This window comes from Coenobita brevimanus, chromosome 25 (assembly GCF_032717465.1).
Source record: "Coenobita brevimanus isolate Jiangsu-jjx chromosome 25, ASM3271746v2, whole genome shotgun sequence".
Lineage (NCBI taxonomy): Eukaryota > Metazoa > Arthropoda > Malacostraca > Decapoda > Coenobitidae > Coenobita > Coenobita brevimanus.
In genome coordinates this window covers 1540001-1565000 of record NC_136978.1, presented here as the reverse complement: position 1 = coordinate 1565000, position 25000 = coordinate 1540001, and the positions used below count along the sequence as shown (strand labels likewise).

At 43.8% G+C, this 25000-nt stretch overlaps 1 protein-coding gene across 1 annotated transcript in view; it reads right to left on the bottom strand.

Annotated features, from left to right (window-relative positions):
* Positions 1 to 8562: 8562 nt before the first annotated feature.
* LOC145393668 (neural cell adhesion molecule 2-like) overlaps positions 8563 to 25000 on the bottom strand; it is a 124100-nt gene continuing 107662 nt past the window's right edge. Inside the window, exons 13-19 of the mRNA XM_080267717.1 lie at positions 23000 to 23129; positions 20135 to 20222; positions 18434 to 18692; positions 17223 to 17408; positions 14714 to 14732; positions 11920 to 11927; positions 8563 to 8910 (exon numbers count right to left, since the gene is read on the bottom strand). Coding sequence (XP_080123843.1) covers positions 8563 to 8910; positions 11920 to 11927; positions 14714 to 14732; positions 17223 to 17408; positions 18434 to 18692; positions 20135 to 20222; positions 23000 to 23129 — 1038 coding nt within the window. The remainder of the gene's footprint in view (positions 8911 to 11919; positions 11928 to 14713; positions 14733 to 17222; positions 17409 to 18433; positions 18693 to 20134; positions 20223 to 22999; positions 23130 to 25000) is intronic.

Below are 25000 nucleotides of genomic sequence, written 5' to 3'. Positions count from 1 at the left end.
GCGGTGATTTTGGTAGTTGTGGTAGCTGTGGTGGTGATTTTGGTGGTTGTGGTAGTTTTGGTGGTGATTTTGGTGGTGGTGGTGGTGGTGATTTTGGTAGTTGTGATGGTAGTTGTGATGACGATTTTGGTACTAGTGGTGATGATTTTGATAGTTGTGGTAGTTGTGGTGGTGATTTTGGTTCTGGCGGTGGTGATTTCCGTAGTTGTGGTGGTAATTTTGGTAGTTGTGGTAGTTGTGGTGATTTTGGTAGTTGTGGTGGTGGTGGTGGTGTTGGTAGTTGTGGTGGTGGTGGTGGTGGTAGTTGTGGTGGTTGTGATTCTAGTAGCTGTGGTAGTAGCAGTAGTGGCCTTTGTATCCCCCAAACCGAGGTGGTGAAGCGGGTGCCAACTGACCGCACAGGAAAAGAGAAGAAGAAGAAGAAGAAGAGGAGGAAGAAGAGGAGGAAGAAGAGGAGGAAGAAGAAAGACGAAGAAGAAGATAAAGAAATAATAATGTTAATGCCTTACGTGACTTAAACACATTTACAGAAATTTACCTGAAGACGCTACAGGCACAGGTGTAAATAAAAGGGCAGTGAAGAAGACTTAGGTGTTGATAAGATGGTATGTTTCGTGGGGAGGTCAGCTTAGGTCATTTTATTATATTTATTTTTCCTATTTCCGGGTGACTTTATTTTATTTTATGCTGCATTTTTTTTCTTTGGGAGGATCCATTGTTTTTGAAAAATTTTGATATGAAGGCTATATCTATCCCCCTCCCCCCCCCGTTTCAAAAATCACCCCCAAGACGGATAGAAACGTATATAGATAGCAGATAGATAGATAGATAGACAGACAGAGGGGTAGGAGAAACGTGAGGGGTTTGAGGGAGGAGGTACGAGGGAAAGGGAGGGGAGAAGATGGAAGGAGGGAGGGGGAGAGAGAGAGAGAGAGAGAGAGAGAGAGAGGGTAGAGAAAGGAGGAGAAGATTAATGGTCAGAGGGAGAAAATATTGTGAGGGCGTAAAGTGGTATTATTAAGAGAGAGAGAGAGAGAGAGAGAGAGAGAGAGAGAGAGAGAGAGAGAGAATGTCTTATCTTCGTAATCCCTGAGTTTACGCAGGCAATCCTTCGTCAGCCTAGCAGTGCCTTATGACAGTAGTGCCTTCTCTGTGTTACGTGTTACTGTGTTCCTTGATTACTTTATTCTCTTTTCCTTACTCTCCCTCCTTCCCTCCTTCCTTCCTTCCGTCCTTCCTTCATTCCATTCTTCCGTCCTTCCTTCCTCCTTTCCTTTCTTCCTTCCTTTTTGTTATCCAGTCACTCTTTTCCCTTTTCTCTCTTCCTCTGTTTCCTCAGTTCTTCCTCACTTCTTCGTTCTCTCTCTGTCTCTCTTCTTGTCTACTTTCTTCTCTGATCTTCTTCTCACTCACTTTTCTTCCTTTCTTCCCTACAAGCGCCCTTTTTTCCTCTTTGTTTTTCTTCTTCTCTTTGCAGTTTTCTCTCTCCCATTCTTTCCTTAATCACTTCTTTTCTTTTTCTTTTTGGCTCTTTTTCATTCTTTCGTTCTTTTCAATTTCTTCCTCTCTCTCTCTCTCTCTCTCTCTCTCTCTCTCTCTCTCTCTCTCCTCCTTCTTCTTCTTCTTCTTCTTCTTCCTCCTCCTCCTCCTCCTCCTCTTCCCTCATCTTCCCTCAGTATCCCCCTTCTTACCCTCCTTCCATCCCGTCCTCTCTCTTCCTTCCCCTTCCATTACTTCCCTCCCTTCCCTCCCTCCTTCATCCCTTCTTTCCTCATCTTTCCTCCTTCCCTCCATTCCTCCTTCCTCCTGTCCTCCGCCTCCGGTGACTTGCCTTCAAAATGCACTAAGTTTTGCTCAGTTACATAAGCATTTGCAGTCTTAACGCAGGAACTTCACTACTGCTGTCAACTTCCCTGCCACTCTCTCTCTCTCTCTCTCTCCTGCCTCCTCCGTCCTCCCTACACCCCGCCGTGTGGAAGGGCCTTGCTCCGAACCTGGCGAGGCGTTGTCTGCTACAGGAAGGCGGCTGCTTGCTTGTGGTCGATGGGTCTGTTCGGTGAGACAGTCCGAGGTAGAGAAGCAAGAACAACAATGGCGTCTTGAGTATAACAGCGACTTTTCTTTTTCTTTTTCTTCTTTCTCCTATTGCAACGCGATTCTGTTTGACTTAAAAAAGGATCTCTCTCTCTCTCTCTCTCTCTCTCTCTCTCTCACACACACACACACACACACACACACACACAGCACACCTTAAGACTTCCCCCTCTCTCATATCCCACCACAGACAGACCGCCAGCACGTCAGCCGGAAGTGCGCACAATACGTAACCCGGAAACGTACGTAACGCCCGCGCCAGTACGTAACCCGGAAATGGAGGCAACAGCCGCTCTCGTACGTAACCTGGAAATACATTCGCAATTCGACGCGGCGCCATTTACATCACCAACCAAAACAAACCCAGTCTATACGTGAGTCTGACCGAATATTTATGAATCTGAACGAATCTATATAAATTTGGGAGAATCTATATGAATTTGGACCCCTAGTGTAAATATTAGGGGCGAATGTGTATGAGTTTATTATTTATTTATTCTTTTTTTTTTTTTTTTTTTGGGGGGGGCAAATTTTAAAACGCTATTGTTGTAAATAAAAGTCGTTCTCTCTATATATATATTTGTGGAACTGGAATCTATTGTTATTGCTTTTTTTATTTTCATTTGTCGCTTAGGAAAATTCGATGCCTTGTTTTTTTATACTCTCCTAGTCAGTCTCTCACTCTCACAACAACACATATTATCGCTGAAAATGTCACTGTTTCTTCCATCGTTACTTTCGTTACTGTCATCAAAGTAACAGGTTTCTCTCTCTCTCTCTCTCTCTCTCATAACGAAGCACAACCAAGATTTTAGGATAAGAAGTTTCGAAAGAGTTCACGAATATTTTATCATTTCGTGACCTCCTTCCTTATCACTGCTATCAGGTCGTGCCGTCTATATTGAATCATTCTCGGCTTCCATCTCTTTCTCTTGACCAATGTAACAACCAGCTAAAGTGTTGTGTGCCATCTATCTATCTATCTGTTTGTTTCTATCTCTCTGTCAAACTGTCTATCTGCCATTCCATCTATCTGTCTGTCTTTCTGTTTGTCTGTCTCCCTGTCCGACCAATTATCTACTTAACTGTCTATCTATCAATCTATCTATCTCTATCTATCTGTTGATCTATATATATCCGTCTACCAATATTTGAATGTCTTTTTCTTGAATTTCCTTGCTCCATCCCACGCCTCCCTCTCTCTCTCTCTCTCTCTCTATCTATCTATCTATCTATCTATTTATCTCTCTCATCACTAAAACATTCCACATCCAACGCCATCCCATTCCTCGTTTTCTTTAATGATACACCTTGGGGGGGGAAACTCCTCAGATTTTCTCTTCTTTAAAATTTCTCTCTCTCTCCAGCAATTTATTTTGGCTTTCATTTTTTATCAATTTATTCTTTTACTCTATTATTAATGATTATAAAAGGTTAATTATGGATCTTGAATAATTTGTTTTTTATCCTCAGCATCATCATCATTATCATCATCAGCAGTAGCATCGTCGTCGTCGTCTTCATCATCGTCATCATCATCAACATTTTTCCACTGCATATCATACACTAGGACGCACACAGAGGTACACAGGGTTCACACACACACACACACACACACACACACACACACACACACACACACACACACACACACACACACGCACACACACACACAAAGGGCTCATCCATCACTTGTCACCTTGGGGGTCAGACGTGGAGTGTTTCATCCTCCCACAACAACATCACTGTCAGGTGTGAGGGATTACACACACACACACACACACACACACACACACACACACACACACAGTCAAAGGACACAGTGACATATCCTCTTCCTCACACACACACACACACACACACACACACACAGTCAAAGGACACAGTGACATATCCTCTTCCTCACACACACACACACACACACACACACACACACACACACACACACACACATAAGCCCTCCTATGATGGCGAGGTGAAGCAAACTTTATGAGGACGTGACAGTAGCAATGAGGAAGGGTGCAGCTCTCTCTCTCTCTCTCTCTCTCTCTCTCAAATTGCAGGTGTGGATATGAGAGAGAGAGGGCAGTAAGAAGGAGGGTGTATGAAGTTGGTTTTGGCGATGAAGGGGTTGGTTTGGTGTGTGTGTGTGTGTGTGTGTGTGTGTGTGTGTGTGTGTCAGGAAGAATCTGTGTACGTGTGTGTTATCAGAGTCATTAAGCGCAAAGTAATTTTAATCATACTCCTAAATTAATGAGTAGGAAAGTTAGAAAGACAAATTGGACAGAGGCACGGAAGGTTTCTTTAACAGGGAAATATATCATTGTTATCGATTTCCTGCTCCTGGACACGTCTGACAGGTGTAAGTGTAATAAATTACCTGACTGCTGCCGTAAATCATGGAGAGAGAGAGAGGGGGGGGGGAGGGGAGAAGAAAAAGAAGAAACAGCAGTAGTAATAGTAGTAGTAGGAAGTGGGATTTGATTTTAAAAACGAAAAAATATATATATACTATATTTACAAACTCCACGAACCAACCTCTCCGAATGCGCGTGTGCCGAGTCTTCTCCTGAAGGGTCCATTGAGCATTGATCTCCCCGGGGCGACAGTGCTGCTTCGGCTTCGTAGGGGGAGGGTGTCGCTCCGGTGGTGCTCCAGCAATGTCTCCCCCCTTCTTCCCCCACCTCCCCCATGCTCCCTTTCTCCTCCGTTCTTTCGTCATTTTTCTCCCTTCCTCTTTCTTCTTCTGGGTCATCTTTTTCTTCTTCATCGTCGTCTCATTCTTCATTTCTTCTGCTTCTTTTCTTCTTCTTCTCCTCCTCCTCCTCCTCCTTCTTCTTAAACCCCTTGGCAGAACTCAATTATAGGCGAAATTGTAGAACTACCATCAGAGTAAGGATAGTCTGTTTGTAGTGTAAGTTAGAACAGTATCGCTTATGTTATAGAAGAAAATAATAAAATAATTCACGGTAAAAATCTACTGGCGTGTTTTCTTGCGATTTCCTTGGCTCATCTTAAATTAATCTTGAGTTTAGTGAGACATTGCCCGTTCTAGCGAAGGTACAAAGTTAAAATTAATATCAAGGAGTTTGGCCTCAAGTAAGAAAAAATATATATATATCTTTACTCACGTCTCACTCACCTGACTTTGATTTTGAAGGAAGCGGAGTGTCAGGTGAGTGTCGTGCCGGAAGTCAAGGTGAAATTGATTCTTAACACCTGCCAAAAAGCGACTTAGCCGTTCGATTTGATTTTTTTTTTTACACTCAAGAGAGGTTAATGAGATCTTGGTTTTGCGATGTTGTGTGTGTGTGTGTGTGTGTGTGTGTGTGTGTGTGTGTGTGTGTGTGTGTTATTGATTTCCAGTGTTATGACTTCCTTGTACTTTTCCTTTTTTCCTTGAGCGATTTATGATCATTAGAGAATATGATGGATTTCCATTCTCTCTCTCTCTCTCTAATTTTCCACGTCCTATATCTTACATTTTCCCTTCATTCTTAATCTAATAACTTCCATTTTTTTTTTCTACTTTCAGTAATATGCTGAAAAAGAAAGATAATTAAAGGAATGATAATAATACATGGTGAGTTATACAATGTGAAAAAAGATGAAAATAAAGGAAAATAAAACAAGACAGATTTATGCAATGTATTTAGTTTTATATAAATGTTTCCCTTTTATACAAAAATAGTTTCCCCTCTGAGCCCCACGCCACACATACATACATACATACATACATACGTACATACACACACACACACACACACACACACACACACACACACACAGCTAACCACTCCTTAATACACACACCTTAACACACTACACACCCCGCCACACACACACACACACACACACACACACACACACACACACACACACACACACACACACACACACCACAAGATAACTCACTCTCCCTCCTCTCTCTCCCCTCCCCCCACTCCCACTCCTGACTCCCCATCAACCGAGGTCAGCGAGGGATATGAGGTCACTGTATTAAGTAAGATTACCAAGATATACAAGGTCACAGGATTAGCGTAACACCTTTGCTCAGGCGACTTATTCTGAGTTTAATTTAGTCATTTACAGTAAGCTGGGATAGAATACGTTATAATTATTTTATTCTCAGTCAAAGCTTTAATTATGGTAGTTTATAATATTTTTTGTGGTCTAGACTGGTATTCTCCTTAACACCTCTTCCTTAGCGATTTATTTTTGGATATTGTCACAGCATAAAGCAGATCAGGTTTTAATCTGGAGGTCATGTTAGGTCATAAGTAAGGTCAAAGGTCAGGCAAGGTCATGAATGCTCTCTCTCTCTCTCTCTCTCACTTCTGCAACACGGAAGCAAGCACAAAGTGAGCCCTTATACATCAGCCTTGCAGGACCTTTGAGGCTGGTCACGAAGAGAGAGAGAGAGAGAGAGAGAGAGAGAGAGAGAGAGAGAGAGAGAGAGAGAGAGAGAGAGAGAGAGAGAGAGGGAGAGTGAGAGGGAGAGGGAAGGGGTGAGCGTGACCTAGAGTAATTTAAATTCAGAAGCAGGGAGACAAAGACCCACGTGCAAAAGAAAGCAAATAAAAAAAGAAAAAGAAAGAAAGAAAGAAAGAAAGAAAGAAGAATAAAGACAGTGCAAGACAAAAATAATAATACAAAAGCAAGTTCCTGTTCCTTGTTCCGTGGCCGAGAGAGAGAGAGAGAGAGAGAGAGAGAGAGAGAGAGAGAGAGAGAGAGAGAGAGAAACTTATTACCCTCTTCAATATACTTACATTTTCTTTGCTCCATTAGTTATATTATTGGCCTTGAGTCTGTCTGTCTGTCTGTTGGTAGCTGGTTATGTATGTATGTATGTATGTGTGTATGTATGTGTGTCGGTAGGTAGGTAGGTAGGCAGGTAGGTAGGAAGGAAGGCAGGAAGGTAGGTAGGCAGGTATGTAGGGAGGAAGGTAGTTAGGAAGGTAGGTAGGCAGGTATGCAGGGAGGAAGGTAGTTAGGAAGGTAGGTAGGCAGGTATGTGGCTCGGTATGTATGTATGTATTTATGCACATATGTAAGTAGATATATATGTATTCATGCATGTAAGGAGGTAGGTAGGTAGACAAATAGACGGATATATACGTGTAAGTATGTAGAGAGAGAGAGAGAGAGAGAGAGAGTCAGCTGGAAGAACAAAAAATTTAAATGTTATTAATTTGGTCTTTTTTTCTCGCGTCGGGTATCGAACGCGTTTATATCCCCTGAGTCACGCTGTACACGGAGACTGGGTTCGCCTTGGTATTGTACAGGTATCGTAAAAGTTATCGTAAGTTAGGTTATCGTAGTTGTTATCGTTAGGTTATCGTAGGTCAGGTTGTCGTAGTTGTTATCGTTATCATAAGTCAGGTTATTGTAGTCAAGTTATCGTACAGTAAGTTACGAAAAATGAACTTATCGTAAGGCAGGTTATCGCAGTTAAGTCATCGTAAGTCAAGTTATCGTAGTCCGGTTATCGTACAGTGAGTTATCGTAAAGTCAAGTTATCGTAGTCGGGTTAACGTGAATTATCGTAAAGTCAAGTTATCGTTAAGTTAGAAGCACAATATCGCACTGAAGGGTTAACTCTCTTATAACATCATTTACACATCATTCTCCCTCTTCTTACATTCTTAGCATCATAACACCTTGAGAAATTCACCTTCCCGTCTTATTAATCATCTTATCACGGTTTAAGGAGGTAATTGCATCTTAATTATACCCTATTGAGCACCTGGGCAATTATTTCCAACCCCTCTTCGTCTGAGGTTAATTGCTTCACCTGGGACTTTGCGGGGCAGGTTTTTAGCGTACCCTCCTTCGCCTATTGACACGTAGTCGTTAAATTTATTCTTTTTTAATTCGTCGGCTTTGTAGATTGATTGGTTGTTAATGATGGTTGTTTAATAGGGAAGTATGCTATATTTTTACGCTTGAGATAGATAGATAGATAGATAGATAGATAGAGAGAGAGAGAGAGAGAGAGAGAGAGAGAGAATCACCCCCACCTGCCCACCTGTCCATCAACAACTAATTATATCACCTGCAGGAAGCCACTTTTTAATCAACAAGCCTAATTACGGTGGGAATGAGGGAACGGACTGCTGATGTCAATGATAGGGCAGTTAAATAATGTCCTCGTGACCTCGGATGACCTCTGTGACCTCCTGATAATGATGTTGTTTATAGATTTTTTTACATATCGATTTTACTTTTTTTTTTTTGGGGGGGGGGCTGATTTCAAATACCAGTACACCCTTAGACACACTAAAAACACACGCACATACATAGATACACACACACACACACACACACACACACACACACACACCTAATTACACGCACATCCAAATACTACTATTAACAACATGGGAGACTCTCTCTCTCTCTCTCTCTCACACACACACACACACACACACACACACACAAGCACTACCATTACCGCCATTAACAGTATCAAACGGAGCTTTCCCTCTTCGCCACCACCCCCCCTGACATCATGGGAGACGAGGCCCCTGATGAGGTCAAAGATGAGCTCACGACGACTGTGGTGGGGTCATCGGCCAGCAAAGGTCGCGAGGGGTCATGCTGCTGGAAGGTCAGGTCATGGGCGGACGCTATACTGGCCTGGCTGTGTGTGGCTCTCAGGTCAAATGTTACGTGGGGGTGCCTCAGAGTGCCATAGACTGTTGGCACCCCCCTACACCTCCCCCCTGCAGTGCCACCTCCAGGGCCACCTCCGCCTCCGCCTGGGTTGACCTCACGACCCACCTCGAGGTCAAGGTGGGCGAACTGTGGGTCTTTCTGTTGAGGAGAGAAAGGGTCAACGTGAGAATTAGGTCATGCAGAAGAGACCAACAGGAAAGGTTAACAGAAGAGCTCAAACAGAAGAAGTCAAACAGAAAAAAATCAAAAGGAAGTAGCCACACAGAAAAGGTCACACGGAAGAGGTCAACAGGAGAGCAGGTCAACAGAAGACGTCAAACAGGAGAGGTTAACAGGATGAGGGGTCAAACAGAAGAGGCCAACAGCAAGGCAGCTCAAACAGAAGAGGTCAGTTGAAAAAAAAAAAAAAATGGTTCAACGGAAGGGGTCAACAGGAGAAAGGGTCATACAACAGGGGTGTGAATCAGAAGAGCTTAAATGGAAAAACAGGTCACAAAAGGTCAAACAGAAGACGATCAACAGAAAATAAGGTCAGATAAAAAAAAATGTCAGGAGGAAAAGAGGTTAAGAGGAAACAGGGTCAAACAAAAAGTGGGTCAGTACGGGAGAAAAGGCCAGAGAGAGAGAGAGAGAGAGAGAGAGAGAGAGAGAGAGAGAGCCTGTTTACACCCAAGCGGACGACCAAGCATTCCCTTGTTCCTTGTGATGTTTGTTTTCCTGTTTGTTTTTGGCAATGTTTTTTTTTCCTTAGGCAATCTGTTAAAAAAAAAAAATTGAGTTTTTTTTTTGAGAGAGAGATAGGGGGGGGAATTGCTTTGCTGTTTTATCTACGAAAATTATTTGGAAGGGACGGTAATATATAGCATTATTTTTAAGAACAGGAAATGTACACAGTGAAGAGATGTATACAAAAAATGAGAATAAACCAAGGGAAACTTAAAAAAAAAAAATGAAACAGATTTGGGGCCAGACAGCGGGGCAGGTAGGAGTCGGCACCACATCTCATCCGGGGAAACTCGCCCTTCCCACGCACCCCTGCATCGCCCACCAAAAATTCAGATTACAAAAATAGAAAAACGCAAAAAAGAAAGAAAGAAAAAAAAGGTAAAGAAAAACACACACTAAAAGAACTAAGTGCAAAGACAACCACATTACAAGAATTCCTTATTACTTCTCTGCGAACGATTTTTAAATGTGTGGGGTTAATCATGTATATTTGATTTACGCTGTTCGAATGATTATATCCCTAACACACTCTAAAAATTGTTGAATATATTTGCGTTGATCATAGTTCTTCAGCAAATATTTCTTTCCGCGTATTGTTTACCCTATTTTGCGGTTCTTCTGTTTATTTATTTATTTATATTTATTCCATGTGGTCGACTCTAGGCATAGGCTCAGCGGATCGTTCCTCAGTTGCCATCAGTCCTCCTACGGGCCTACAGCTTCACATGTCCCCACTTTGACATCAATACCCACCGTCCATATTGAATACATGCTAGGACAGTCTTATTAGCTGGGTGTATTTCTTATTGGCAGGGTGTATTTCTTATTAGCAGGGTGTATTTCTCATTAGCAGGGTGTATTTCTTCTTAGCAGGGTGTATTCCTTATAAGCAGGGTGTATTTCTTATTCAGGGTGTATTTCTTATTAGCAGAGTGTACTTCTTAGTTGCAGGGTGTATTTCTTCTTAGCAGGGTGTATTTCTTCTTAGCAGGGTGTATTTCTTCTTAGCAGGGTGTATTCCTTATTGGCAGGGTGTATTTTTATATGTCGGTGGGTCCTTTAAACTTTCACTAATGTCTAGTTTAACGAAATTCAACATATAATACTGAGCCCAGTCCTAGCCGGGGTTCGATCGCACGTACCTTCAGACGACAGACGGCCTCCCTAACCACACAGTGTAGTTATAGCCTTGCATTCTTGCCTACTGTACTCTCTTCCTTCCTCCTACTTGCTATAATCTAACCTACCTGTCCTAAGTTATTCTTTGGCTTATAATTTGGTCTAACTCTCTCTCTCACTCTCTCTCTCTCTCTCTCTCTCTCTCTCTCTCTCTCTCTCTCTCTCTCTCTCTCTCTGTATATGCATGTTCCTGTCTATCTGTCTTGCTATGTGTCTGTCTGTCTCTCTGTGTATGTATATTGTGTGTGTGTGTGTGTGTGTGTGTGTGTGTGTGTGTGTGTGTGTGTGTGTGGAGGAAGTATCAGAGCTATTTATTTAAGTTCAATAGCACATTTTAGCACATTTTTAGCACACTAGCCACGGGGAACTGCTCAACTTCAGGCTACAGATTTCATGACTTCAGATAATGGAGTAAATTCCCTGTAATTCTGACTACATGTACTTAGATATACTACTTTTGGCTGCAGGTTTGATCGATAGTATTAAAATTTTCATCACTGAAGTGTTTGTTACTACTACTGCTACTACTACTATTACTACTACTACTACTACTACTACTATTAATACTACTACTACACCACAAATATTACTACCTCCACCAGCACCACCACCACTACTTCCACTACTTCTACCACTACCACCACTACTACAGTCTTCGAAACTGCCTAAAGGGATATCAACATTTACCATAGGCCTACCGTTAATTTAGTTAGGCTTCTGGTTAGGGTATTAGGTCAAGTTAGTGTATTTAAAGTTAGAATAGGCTACGCTACCTGGCAAGACAGTTAGGGTTAGTTACGCTAGACTGGGGCTGTGTTTGCTGTGTCAAGGTAGGTGAAGTTAGCTTGCGCTGGGTTGGATGTGGTAAGATTTCTTTATATGTTTTACGTTATTTTATTCAGCGTGTACCACAGTCATATCTTTATTTGCATTCTGTTTACACTATTGACCATATTTAGCATTACCTTGATTGGTTTCATAGCGTAATTATGTGCGAAACTAAATGTAACTTCAATTAGCTTCGAAATTGGGTCGCTAGATTGGCCTGACGAGCGGCGCGGCGGAGGAACTACTTAATTGGTGTAATTAGGCAGCCCTGTTATCCCCACCGTAAATTGAAATTGCTCCAGTGTTGTTTACATTCTTCTGCAGCACTTACAAACAACTCTACTAACTTATTTTGAGTTTCCAAGGTGTTAGCGCTGCAGAGAGAGGTGTTAAGTGACGTTATATGGAAGTAACTGCAGGATAGATTGTATAGTTTTTCCTGAATAAGTTAAGGGCCCGCCTTTGACAAGCCATGTATTACTCCGCGGCTTGGGCGATAACGAGAAGTTTGTTGATTGTTTTTGTGTCCGTATTTTGTGCCATTCAAGCTTTATTTCAGCCAACCACATCACCAAATCACAACAAAACCTTCAAGAAAGAGTTGGTGAGAAAGGTTAGGTGAATATGTTAACGTATTTTCATAACTTTGAAGTAATAAGTGACTGATTGCAGTGTCCATCGAATTTGCAATTGTGAGCAGTACACCTCACATCAATTTTCGTGTAAATCCATACGAAATTGCGTTCGTGAAGCAATATTTGGGGTTTATGAAAATTGTATTAGTTTATATAGCTATTGATTTGTTTTTGAAGGTTCTAATAATAGGCTATATGATCAGTAGTAATAGTAGTAGTAGTAGTAGTAGTAGCAGTAGTAGGCCTTTTCACGTTATTCTTCAGTGCCTTGTGATGGTCATATGGAGTGAGTGGAGGATGAGACTGACGAGGAGAGTGCTTGTGAATAAGGTGGTAGGTGGGAAAGGGAGGGGAAACGCAGGATGAATTGGAGGGATGAGGGGAGATATACTATAAGGGAGGGGTTGAATTGGAGAAAGGGCAGACTGATTGCAGAGAACAGGTGATAGAACAAATAGACAAATAGATAGATAGGTGGATAGATAGGCAAGTTAGTGCAAATTATCAGTTGTGGAATTTCTCTCTCTCTCTCTCTCTCTCTCTCTCTCTCTCTCTCAGGTCAAAAACGAAATTCTCACTTAATTCACTCTTATTAATGATTTGAATAATTATAGAATCCTTGGAGTATAATTAAGAAACTTTATAATAACTTTTCCGCCTCTATAATAACTTTTCCGCCTTAATTAAAACTTAGTACTGATAACTGTCTTCATTAATTAACTTAGTACTCTTAATTGGCTTTGTACTTCAGCGAATTACATTTACAATCGAGTACACTACACACCATCCCACGACACCCCCCCTCATTGACCCTGACAACACTACTACCAGGAACTGCCACTATCCACTACCACTACAAACACCCCAACAACCATCTCACTCCCCACGGTCCTGCCTACCTTCCTACCAACCCCTCCTGTTATCCCACATCACCCTACCTTTGTTCTGGTACTCTTTTATCCAGTATTATACCCATGCCAAACAATTCAATTTATATTCCATCTCAGCAGCTTCCCACCAACCCAACCTACCAACCCCACTACCATTCCTACCAACACCCTAATCTGTCAACCCCACTACCATTCCTACCAACACCCTAATCTGCCAACCCCACTACCATTCCTACCAACACCTCAGCCTACCAACCCTACTACCACCCCACGCCACCTTCTTTCACCTACCTCTCAACTACCACAGCTGTATCAACCACACGCAGTACCTCAGCCAACGTCCTACCAACCCCACCTACCAGCACCCCATCCTACCAATCCCTCTGCCACCCCACGCCGTCCTGCCTCATTTCCCTAAACACTCTGGCGTCAGGAATCACTCTGAAGGTAATTAACACCGGGCTAGTCCATTACGTTGAGAGGCACCAGCGTTGACAGAAGCACCCTCACGCTGGCTAGGGCAAAAGTGTGTCGCCTACACGCACGTCAACACTGCCTAGCGTGTTTCGAGGGGTGAGGAAGAAGAGGGGTGACTGTATTGTGCTAGGGGTGTCTGTAGCTAGGCAGGGGTGAGGAGCATTCATGGTTTGCCTTCTGCGTTAGTGCATGGTGATTTGAAGAGGTAAGAGAGAAGGATGAATGTATAGCGTGTAGGAGGGAAGGGTATGGTGAAGAGTGAGAAAGAAGTGTGAGTGTGTATTTTGCAGGAGTTATGGATAAAACTTGAGGTGAGGCGGGGAACATACACTGACTATCCTCTGTCTCTTTCTGTATTCCTGTATGGAGGGGTAAGGCAAAAGGGGTGAGAGTGTGCATTGTGTTGGAGGGATGATTGAAGCTTGAGAGGGGTGTGGGGTGAGGGTGAGGGGTGAAAAACATTACCTGTCTGTCCTCTCTCTGCTCGCTGCTGCATGGACACTGAAAGGGGTGAGGGAGAGGGGAGTGGGGTGGTGATGGAGGTGAGGGTGGGGCAGAGGGAAGAGGGTAAGAATGGGGGAGAGGGGAGGGGAGTGGGGTGATGATGAAAGGTGAAGGTTCGTGTGAGGGAGAAGGGATGATAGTTTTGTGTTGCAGGGAACGTGAGAGGGGAGGGTGTGTTAGTGCATTGATGTCTGCGTCTGTCCGTACTAAATCATCGTGTAGCCTAGATAAAAAAATGTATAATCTTAACTAATTTAATCCTTGATGTCAATATGAACATCGTAGATAATAATGAAGTTTACCAGTGTCTCCGTAACAACTTTGAACTAAGGAAGAAGAAAAGAGACCCAGATAAAAACATAATCCTACTCGTTAGCCTAATAGTCAACAAATCACCCTTTTTCATAATAACAGAAGGATGATACACACACAGACACACACGGATGAAAGCGTTACCCCCCTCTGCGTCTGGCCTGTAGCGAGGGTAATAAAGGAAAACGCTAGTACAGAATTGTTGCAGAAAGTGGCACTGCATTTGGCGCCATGAATAGCAGGTGTGGTCAGGTTGGGGACGATTGGGTTGGATCTGATTTTTCTATTTTTGTTTTTCTTCCTTCTTCCATTTTTTTGTGTGGCCTAATTTGAAAAGCGAAGGGTAGTTGTGGCTTTCGTTAGTTTATTTTCAATGGGAATAAGGCTTAGGATGGTGGTGGTGATGGTGATGATGATAGTGGGTTTGTGGTCTGTGTAGCCTTGTAACTCTCTCTCTCTCTCTCTCTCTCTCTCTCTCTCTCTCATACACACACACACACACACACACACACACACACACACACACATTCACGGTCACCCCCAATCCGCTGACACGCATCTCGCTGGCAATTTGTCTAACAAGAGGTGACTGGATGCTGATTGTCTGAGTGCTTCATTAATCACACACACACACACACACACACACACACACACACACACACACACACACCCTGACAAGATGTGAGTGTGGGGGTAAGGGCAATCCAAGTGCTGCATCCATCATTTAACCTAATCACAGTCCCGCGTGTGTGAGTGAGAGTGCACTGTTCATTTCACTTACCCCTTCAGTCATTTCCGGCCACTCATTTCCCTCTCCCGGTGCTGTGGCGGGGAAATGACATGGTAAATGCGAAATAGGACTTCTTTTTGACTTTCATGATGTCTTATATTGTGTTTTTTGGGGGGGTTTACGTGCTTTAATTCATCTTTAGTAATAGGGAGAGACCACCCTAGAGTTTATCGTGTTTGGAAGATACTCCTTTTAGTGAAGGGATTATATCAGGTTGTGTACTTATCAGCTTATCTCTTATCTGTCTTTTAATATACCTGTGTGTATCCATTTGGCTATATATAAGTGACCTGCCTACTTTTTTACTAACTCACTTGCCAAGCTGCTTACCTACCTGCCTACCTACCTACCTACCTACCTACCTACCTACAGCACCTCCTTATCTACTCGCCTACCTGATACGTAATTACCTAGGCTACCTGTGTAATTACCTGTGCCTATCTACCTGCCTCCCTCCCTATTTATTTATTTATTTCCTAATTACCATGTTATATGTCTTTCCCTTTGTCTACTGTTAACTGTGAAGGTTGTTTTCCTCTCTTACGTCATACCTACCTATGCTACCTACCTACCTGTCTCTCTCTGCCTACCTGCCTACGATACCTACCTACTTACCTGCCTACCTACCTACCTATTTGCCTGGCCATCTTTCTACCCTGGTGGGGGAGAAAAGGGAAGAGGGGTGGGGGAGAAGGAAGAGGATGGGGAAAGAAGGGGGAAAAGGGCGGGGGAGAGGAAGGGAGGGGGATGGGGGCGAATAAGGAAAGGAAGACGGAGGCAAGGAAAAGGAAGAGGATGGGGAGAGAAGAAGAATGGGGATGGGGAGAAGAAGGAAGGGAAGATGGGGGAGAGCAAAGAAAACGGAGGTAGTGCTCAAAGGGTACACTGCGATATTCCTCCCATGCATAATAATACGGAGGGGATTTTCAATAATACCCCGCCCAGTTTATCGACAGGTACACGTTACTGGGGGAATACCACACCACACCACACTATACCAGCTTCACAAGTATACCCTGTTACACCACATCATACCACAACACGCCACAACATACCACCTTAGGAGATATACCACGATACAAACACCACACCACACCACACCACACCACACCAAACCACATCACACTACATCACACCACACCACACCACACCGCACCTCACCATACTTCACTACACAACACCACACCACACCACACCACACCGCACCTCACCATATTTCACTACACAACACCACACCACACCACACCATACCGCACCACATCCCTCACAAAAATACCACACTACACCTCACCACCATCCTCACAAACACACACACACACATCTCTCGTGTTTGGAAGTCACTCACCATTCTTTTAAACTGAGAACGAAGAATAAAAAAAATAAATAAATAAAAGGAATGCATAAGAAAGAGGGGATAGGAAACAGCAACAGGTCAGTGTTTTTGTTGTTTTTGATGTTGTTTACATCTCGAGAGTAAATAAAGGAATGTAAATATAAGCATTGTGGTTAGTTCATGTTTCTCTCTCTCTCTTTCACTCTCTCTCTCTCTCTCTCTCTCTCTCTCTCTCTCTCTCTCTCTCTCTCTCTCTCTCTCTCTCATATTTCTACCTCACGCAGTCCCCTTCTTTCCCCTTCTTTCCTTTTCCTTCGCTTTCTCTTCTTTCCCATTCTCTCTCTTTCGTCTCCTCTCTTCTTTATGCTCCTCTCATTTTTTACTGCCTCTTTCTCCTCTTCTCCCGTCCTCTTCTCTCCTCTCCACCCCTCCTCTCTCCTCCTCTCCTCTCCTCTCCTTTCCCCCTATCAACATTCACAGTTAACAAGATCCTGAAGGTTATATCAATCTCTATCACTGGTTGTAAATATTGAGTGCCGTGTGTGTGTGTGTGTGTGTGTGTGTGTGTGTGTGTGTGTGTGTGTGTGTGTGTGTGTGTGTGTACTCACCGCTGGATGCTGGCGGTAGCGCTGCTGTGGAAGAATATGCTGCTGTAACTGCTGCTGTTGGGGGGGCATGTGGGGGCGGGGGACTGCGGGAGGGGGGGCGACAGTGGGGGGCGAGACAGAGGGTGGTGAGGGGGAGGGGTGGGGGTGGAGGGTGTGGGTGGAAGGGAGGAGGTGATGGTGGACCGCCCCTCCCCCGCCCCCCACCCCCGCCGCCAGCACCACCTCGCAGAAGGAGGGGTCAGCTCCCCCTCCGTAGCTAGCGGGGGGGCGCAGGAGGGGGCCGGATGGGGAGAGGGCAGCTTGAGCGAGGGAGTGGGCGATTAGGTCTGGGTCTACCTCTCCTTCGCTCTCAACCTGTAGAGATCAAAAAAGGGAGTTAGAATTTTCTGTGTCTGTCTGTCTTTCTGTCTCATGTATGTATGTATGTATGTTTGTATGTATGTTTGTATGTATGTATGTATGTACCGGTATGTATGTATCTGTCTGTCTGTCTATCTATCTCTCAGTTTGTCTCTGTCTATCTATGTAGGGACGGAAAATGGAATGCTATACCTTTCTCATATTTTCTTCTTACCTGTCTTTCTCTCTATCTATCCACATGTCTTTCTGTCTGTCTATCTGTCTATCTGCCTATCTCTGTGTTTGACTGTGTATACGTATCTGTCTATATCTGTGTCTGTCTGTCTGCCTGTCTAACTGTCTGTTGGCTGATTGACTAGCTAAAGGTCTGTCTGTCTGTCTGTCTGTCTGCTTATCTGTATCTGTATCTATCTGTCAGACTCTCTCTCTCTCTCTCTCTCTCTCTCTCTCTCTTCTGAATAATTAAAAAAATAGTCTTAACAGGCTGCACAAGTTAATTTTATTTTTATATAAACTGAGTGCTAGATCAACAGATAAAACAAATTATAAAATATGATAATTATAACATATTGCTCACTAATTTCTCTTTAATATGCTTTTGACTTCTAGATATAATATTTTTTTGTGTATATGATGATCTGGTTTTGCATACATCCTTTTCACTCTAATTTGACGTTATAGTTATGAGTATAATTCGTGGTATATAACAAGAGGTAGCTTCTGAAATGATAAGGTGGGGTCAGGTGCGTAATGAGTTATGTTCGTAGGTTTAATTAGTAGTGATGTGCACCTTGATTTGGGAGTATGTGCAGGTGAGAGAGAGGGACGAGTTGTACATGTGTGTGTGTGTGTGTGTGTGTGTGTGTGTGTGTGTGTGTGTATGTTATGGCGTAGGTGTCAATGACCTGGAAATGAGGGAGCAATTGAGAGATGCACACCTACTCACCTTGACGTAATACACTTACACACATTTACACACACACACACACACACACACACACACACACACAATTACACACCTGCATTTCCCTGTGAGCGCAGGTGTGTGGCGCTCCTTTGAGAATTGGCGGGGGTGATGACGTGGCTGTGGTGGTGGCTGTGGTGGGGGCGGTGGCTGTGGTGGGGTCTGGGGGCTTGGCGGGGGGAGGGGGGTGGGGGTGGCGGTGGTGGCGGCGGCGGAGGAGGAGTATGAGGAGTGCCAGGAGGAGTGCCACCCCTAGCCCGGCCCCCACAATGACTGATACCAGGGCCCTTATACCGGTGCTACCCCCTAATACTCTGGTAGGGGGAGAAGATGAGGGTTAGTGGGGTGGAAATGGGGTGAGAAATGGGGTGGAATGGGGTTTACTGGGGTGCAATGGGTGTTGGAGAAAAATGGAGAATCATCATCATCATCATCATCATCATCATCATCATCATCATCATCATCATCATCACTCCTTAAGATTGACTGGGGGATGGAAAAATGCAAGGGTTAATAAAGACACACACACACACACACACACACACACACACACACACACACACACACACACACACACACACACACACACACACACACACAACCCCCCCACACACACACACACACAACCCTCCCCCCACACACAACCCCCTCACACAACCTCCCACACATCATCAAAGTTAACCATACTCGTAAATCTCATGCAAGCTTATATCAGCATCGTAAAATTACACAAATAATCGGTTCATTTAGAGATCAAAAGAAACAGGAAACATTATCATCCATTAGTAATACATTAAAGAGCCTCGTTTGGTGCAATCCCTAGACAGACAGACAAACACGCCCAGCAGATTAAAATATGACCCTTTGATTGCATGCGAAGGTAATCAGAAGGGAGTTATGGGAGTTATTTTTTATCATCATTATCGTTATCTTCATCATTATCCTCCTCCTCCTCCTCCTCCCCATCATCATCATTATCATCATCATCATCATTATCATTATCATCATCATCATCATCATCATTATCATCATCATAATCATCATCATTATCATCATCATCATCGTTGTCAACCTTATCGTCACCATCATCATTCCCTTCCTCCTCCCCATCATCATCATCATCATCATCATCATCATCATCCTTATCCTCCTCCTCATCATCATCATCATCATCATCATCATCATCATCATCACGCACGACTCTATTACTAAACAAACCCCGCCTAGGAAATTAAAATGAGAGAGAGCACCAGTAACTCAAAAAAATAATATATCAATAATAATTAATTCCCGGAGTGTAACAAGAATAACAATATCAATTTTTTTGCCAATATTTTTCATTTCAGTTTCTCTTTTTTTTTTTTTGGATTTGCATATTTTTTTTTTTCAAAGGTATGTTTGAATTGCAATTTTCATTCAATGGATTGTGATGAATTTTTCTGTTCCCGTTTCGAGTTTGTTTTTTTTCTGTCTGTCTGTCTGTCTGTCTCTGTTTCTGTCTGTCTGTCTGTCTGTCTGTCTGTCTCTCTCTCTCTCTTCCACATTTTCTCTCTTGACGTTCACACGCCTTCCCTCTCACCTTATCAATCTTTCTTCCTCCCTCTTTCCTTCCTTTCTTCCTCCTCTCTCTTCCCTTCCTTCCTTCCTCCTCTCTCTTTCCTTCCTTCCTTCCTCCCTCCTCCCTCTTTCCTTCCTTCCTTCCTCCTCTCTCTTTCCTTCCTTCCCTCCTTCCCTCCTTTCTCTCTCCGTCACTTACCCGCCACTTCCGTCACCGCCGCCTGCAGTGCCACCCGCGTCACTGCCGGAGTCACTGCCGCTGTTCCCCTCTCTCACCTCGGCCACCACTGTCCAGGCAGAGTTAGGCAGGTGTTAGGCAGAGGTTAGGCAGGGATTAGGCAGGGGTTAGGCAGGGAGTTATAGAAGTAAGATAATTGGTTAGAAAGATGTTAGGTATGGTTAGATAGGGGTAGTAGAGGTTAGGAGAGAGAGAGAGAGAGAGAGAGAGAGAGAGAGAGAGAGAGAGATTTAAGAGGTGAGGATTGGAGGTAAGAGGAAGGCGTGAGGAAAAATTAATGAGAGGGAGGGAGAGGGGGGGGAGAAGGGAGAGGAGGGGAGAGAGGAAAGAGAGGAGATATAGGTAGGTGAGAGGGAGAGAGATAGATAAGAAGATTGCTCGAGCGATGGGAAGATAGGAGAGGGAAGGAAGAGCAGCTGATAAGGAGGAGGAGGAGGAGGAGGAGGAGGAGGGAGGGAGGGAAGACTGTTAGATATTGGAAAAATGGAGAGAGCAAGAGAATGGTGATCAAATGAAAAGGAAGGAGAGAAGGAGGAGGAAAATCGGAGGAAGGAAGGAAAGAAGAAGAGAAGAATAATGGGAAGGAATACAAAAGACGAAGGAAAAGTATAAAGGCAAAGAAGGAAGAGAGAAGTAGAACAAGGAAGGAGAAAGAAGAGGAGGAAAAGTGAGAGACAGTAGGGAGGGGAAAGAGGAAGGAGGGAGTAAGAGGATGCGGAAAGGAAGAGGAGAGGACGAGGGAGCTCTCGGAAGAAAGGAGAAAAGGAGGAAGGAAGAAAGGGAAGGAGGGGGAGGAAGGAAGGAAGCATGGAGAGAGGGGAGAGGAAAGAGAAGAAGGAGAGAGTAAGAAGGAGAGGAAAAATAGAAGGAAAAAAATGAAAGAAAAGAGAGAGATGAAACGAAGGGGAAGAGGGGATGAGAAGAAGCGGGAGGAGGAGGAGGAAATAGAGAAAGTAGGTGAAAGAAAGGAGGGGGAGATGGAAGGAAAGAAGGAGGGAGGAGAAATGGAGGAAGGTAGGTGAAGCAAAGAAGGGAGGAGGAAGGTGAAGAAGGAAAGAGTACGTCGAGAAGGGTAGGAAAGAAAACGGAGGGTGTGGGAGGGCTGGGGGGTAACTACATTAAAGGAGACATTTTGCAGGCTGGTGAGCAGACCCGGACATAATGACATTCCAAACTAGGAATTGAGTTTGTTCCCGACGCTGGACGCCGCCGGACCCCCCACCCCCTGCCACGGATGGTACGATGACAGGGGTGGCAGGGGGTGGAGAAGGCACGGTGGCAGGGTAGAGTGCAGGGTGGTAGGGTAAGCTGATGGGTGCTGGTGGAAGATTGGGATGTGCCTTAGGAAGACAGGGTGACAGGGAGATAGGGTGGTGGCGCGGCAGGGGTTTGGGGAGGCAGGGTATGAAACGACAGGGTGTTGGTAGAAGATGAACGGCGAGGAGGATAAGGGGGTGGTGGAGGAAGGGGATAGGGAGGTAGGGTGGCAGGGGGTAGGGTATAAGATGGGTGGGGTTGGGTGGGTGTGTTGGCGATGACGGAGAAGCAGAGGAGAAAGTGAGGTAGAGGAGGAAAGAGGCAGGGGAGGAGGAGAAGCAGGGAGGGGGAAGTAGGGAGGAAGAGAGACAGAAGGAAGAGAGGCATAGAGGGAGAGAGATAGGGGAGGAAGAGCGGCAGGGGAAGAGGAGAAGTAAGGGTGGAAGAGAGGCAAGGGAGGGGGAGGCAGGGAGGAAGAGAGGCAACGGAGGAGGTAGAGGAGGAAGAGAGTAAGGGGGAAGAAAAAAAGCAGGGAAGGAAGAGAGTACAGGTAGCGAGAGGTAGAGCCAGGTAAGAAAGTGAGAGGCAGGTGAGGCCAGAGTGAGGTGAGCATAAGGAACTGGGAAGGTGTGAGGAAGGTGTTGACGTATGGACAGAAGACAATCACAGAGTCAAAAAGGGAAGAGAATGGTAAAATGAAAACTAGAACAGAAAATCTACCTTGACGAACAGAAAAAATATATCTGAATTAAAAATATTCCCAGTTACCAAGTTATTGATTTAACTCTACGTCTATAAATTCCTTTGGGTAATATATTGAACACCAGATTACAGTGTTCGGTGAAAGCCATTGACTCAGAGGGTTATTCGTGGTGAAAAAACAAAGATAAAAAAGTAAATATTTGGAAACTTACACATCCAGCTATTCATAAATAAAGAAGTCCTTAGCATGAATCAGGTAAAGACGGTGGGCATGAGTTCCAAAGTGGTGACGTGTGTGTGTGTGTGTGGCATGTAGGAGGAGGATTGGCGGGTATTGGTGCTGTAGTGGCGATATGCGTAGTGGATTTTAAGGTCTTAGGGAACGAGTTTTTAGGCCTTTACCCAGAGTTTGACCAAAAAAAAAAAAAATCTTGGAGTTATGAATACTGTGATATAAGCGAAAATGTTTTAAAATCTGTATCCAAAAAAAAAAAAGTGAGAAAAGAGAGAGAGAGAGAGAGAGAGAGAGAGAGAGAGAGAGAGAGAGAGAGAGAGAGAGAGAGAGAGAGAGAGAGAGAGAGAGAGAGAGAGGGGAAAATAGGGGAAGAGGGAAATGGATGAGAAGAGAAAGAAAGCAGAAGATAAAAGAGACAAGGAGGGAGTGTGTGTGGTTAGGGTGGCTTTAAAGGTGTGTGTGTGTGTGTGTGTGTGTGTGTGTGTGTGTGTGTGTGTGTGTGTGTGTTTCTGTATGCATGCGTGTGTATGTACGTGTGCAAGTGTGTGCATATATCTACCAATTGCGGTGGTATATTGGTGTGTGTGTGTGTGTGTGTGTGTGTGTGTGTGTGTGTGTCTGCATATACCCACCATGCGCTGTGTGTTGGTGTGTAGGAGGGTGTGTAGTGAAAGCCTGTAGATGCACCGAGGGACTCACGCCCTTCTCATTAGCAGCCCACACCTGTAGTCGATAGGTGGTGTCTGGCTCCAGCTGGCCCACCTGTGTAGATAGGGGGAGGTTAGTTCTGGCCATGCTATCCTTGTCACATTCCTAGCACATCCTACTTACACATCTTTGACGCCACTAGTATCATCTCTAATTTGTGTCGTAATTTTCTCTCTCTCTCTCTCTCTCTCTCTCAAATCGGCCTCTCACCCCTTTCCTTCTCAGTTTAACACATAGCTTCCTTCGCTCTCTAATTTCATTCCTCTTTCCCCTCTCCCTCTCTCTCATGCCTCACGTCATATTCTCTCTCTCTCTCTCTCTCTCTCTCTCTCTCTCAACTTCGATTTTCTTTTTTTCCTTTTCCGTTTCTCAGGCTCCTGTCTCGTGTTTCTTGTCTATTCTCGATTTTGTTTTTGACTTTTATCTCTTTTCATTTTCCGGTTCCTTGCTGCCTTGTTCCTCCTCTCTTTTTCTTGATCTTTTCTTTACATTTGCTTTTTTCTTACTTTTCCTTCTCCTGTCTCCTCTAAATCTTTTGTGTGTGATGTTGGTGTCCATTCTTCTTTTCTCCTTTTTCAGTCTTTATTTTTTCTCTTCTTTTTATTTCCCTCTTTTCCTCTCTTCTCTCTTTCTTTCTTCTTCTCGTCTTCTCTCTCTCTCTCTCTCTTTCTTACCTCCTCTCGTCTTCTCTTGTCTTCTTTCCTCTTTCTTTTGCTTCTTTCCTCTCTCCTGTTTTTTTTTCTCTTCACCTCTTCTGTTTTCTTCTTTAACATTCTTCTCTCTCTCTCTCTCTCTCTCTCTCTCTCTCTCTTTCAACTGACTCCAGAGTTTATCGACAGAAAATAAACAACTTTCGAGAGTCCTGATTGGCTGAACTAATGGCCGAGAGAGTTCTAAAACGCTTTCTGATTGGCTGAGACGTGAGAGGGGTGGTTGTAAGGCTCGCTCTGATTGGTTAAAGAGAGAGGCGGTTTGTAAAGTGGATTCTGATTGGCTGAGGGGGTTTTTCTTCGTCTGATGGTCAACTATTAAAGACTTTAGGATATAGGATGAGTGAAAAGAGAGAGAGAGAGAGAGAGAGAGAGAGAGAGAGAGAGAGAGACTAATGACCTACGTGTAGTCGATACACATAATTCTAAGCCTCATTATTATTATTATTATTATTATTATTGTTGTGTTTGTTATTTTCCTTTTCACTTCCTCCTCCTCCTCCTTCTCCTCCTCCTCTTCTTCTTCTTCTTCTTCTTCCTCCTCCTCCTACTCCTCAACCTCCTCCACTTCCTCCAACCTCCAGCACACCAATACCCAAGCACACAACACTGGGCAGGGGCGGGTCAATCCCCCACAAACCATCCTCCCTTCAGAACACATAAAACTAAGCCTGAATATTGACATTAAAATTACACATAAATATAAGACACGTGTTCGCCGGCCACTACAATTCATTCAAACATTTCTTCCTCTGTTTTTTTTTCATTCATTTTTCCTTTTTCCTTTCCATGTATATTGAAATAGTTGGTTCATGGCGGCGTGGGCAGAGCGGTAGCCACATTCCACTCATTCATACAATTCTTTCATCTTTTTTATTCATTTTTATTCATATTTTCTCATCGCTCATTTTTTTCCTCATATTCCACTTCCTATTGCTCATTCATACAATTGTTTCATTTTTTTTTTTATTCATTTTTCCTTTCATTCATATTATTTTCTCTTCGTTCATATATTTTTTTCCTCATACATTTTCCACTTCCCTTTAGTCAGACTTTTTCCTTTTCTTCTCATTTGTTTTCCTCTTCCTTTCACTCTTTTCCTTTTTTTCTCATTCGTCTTCTTCTTCATTCCCCCTTCCTAACCGCTCCCAATACTTCCTAATTTCTCCTCCTCCTCCTCCTCCTCCTCCTTCTTCTCATTCTTCTTTTTCTTCT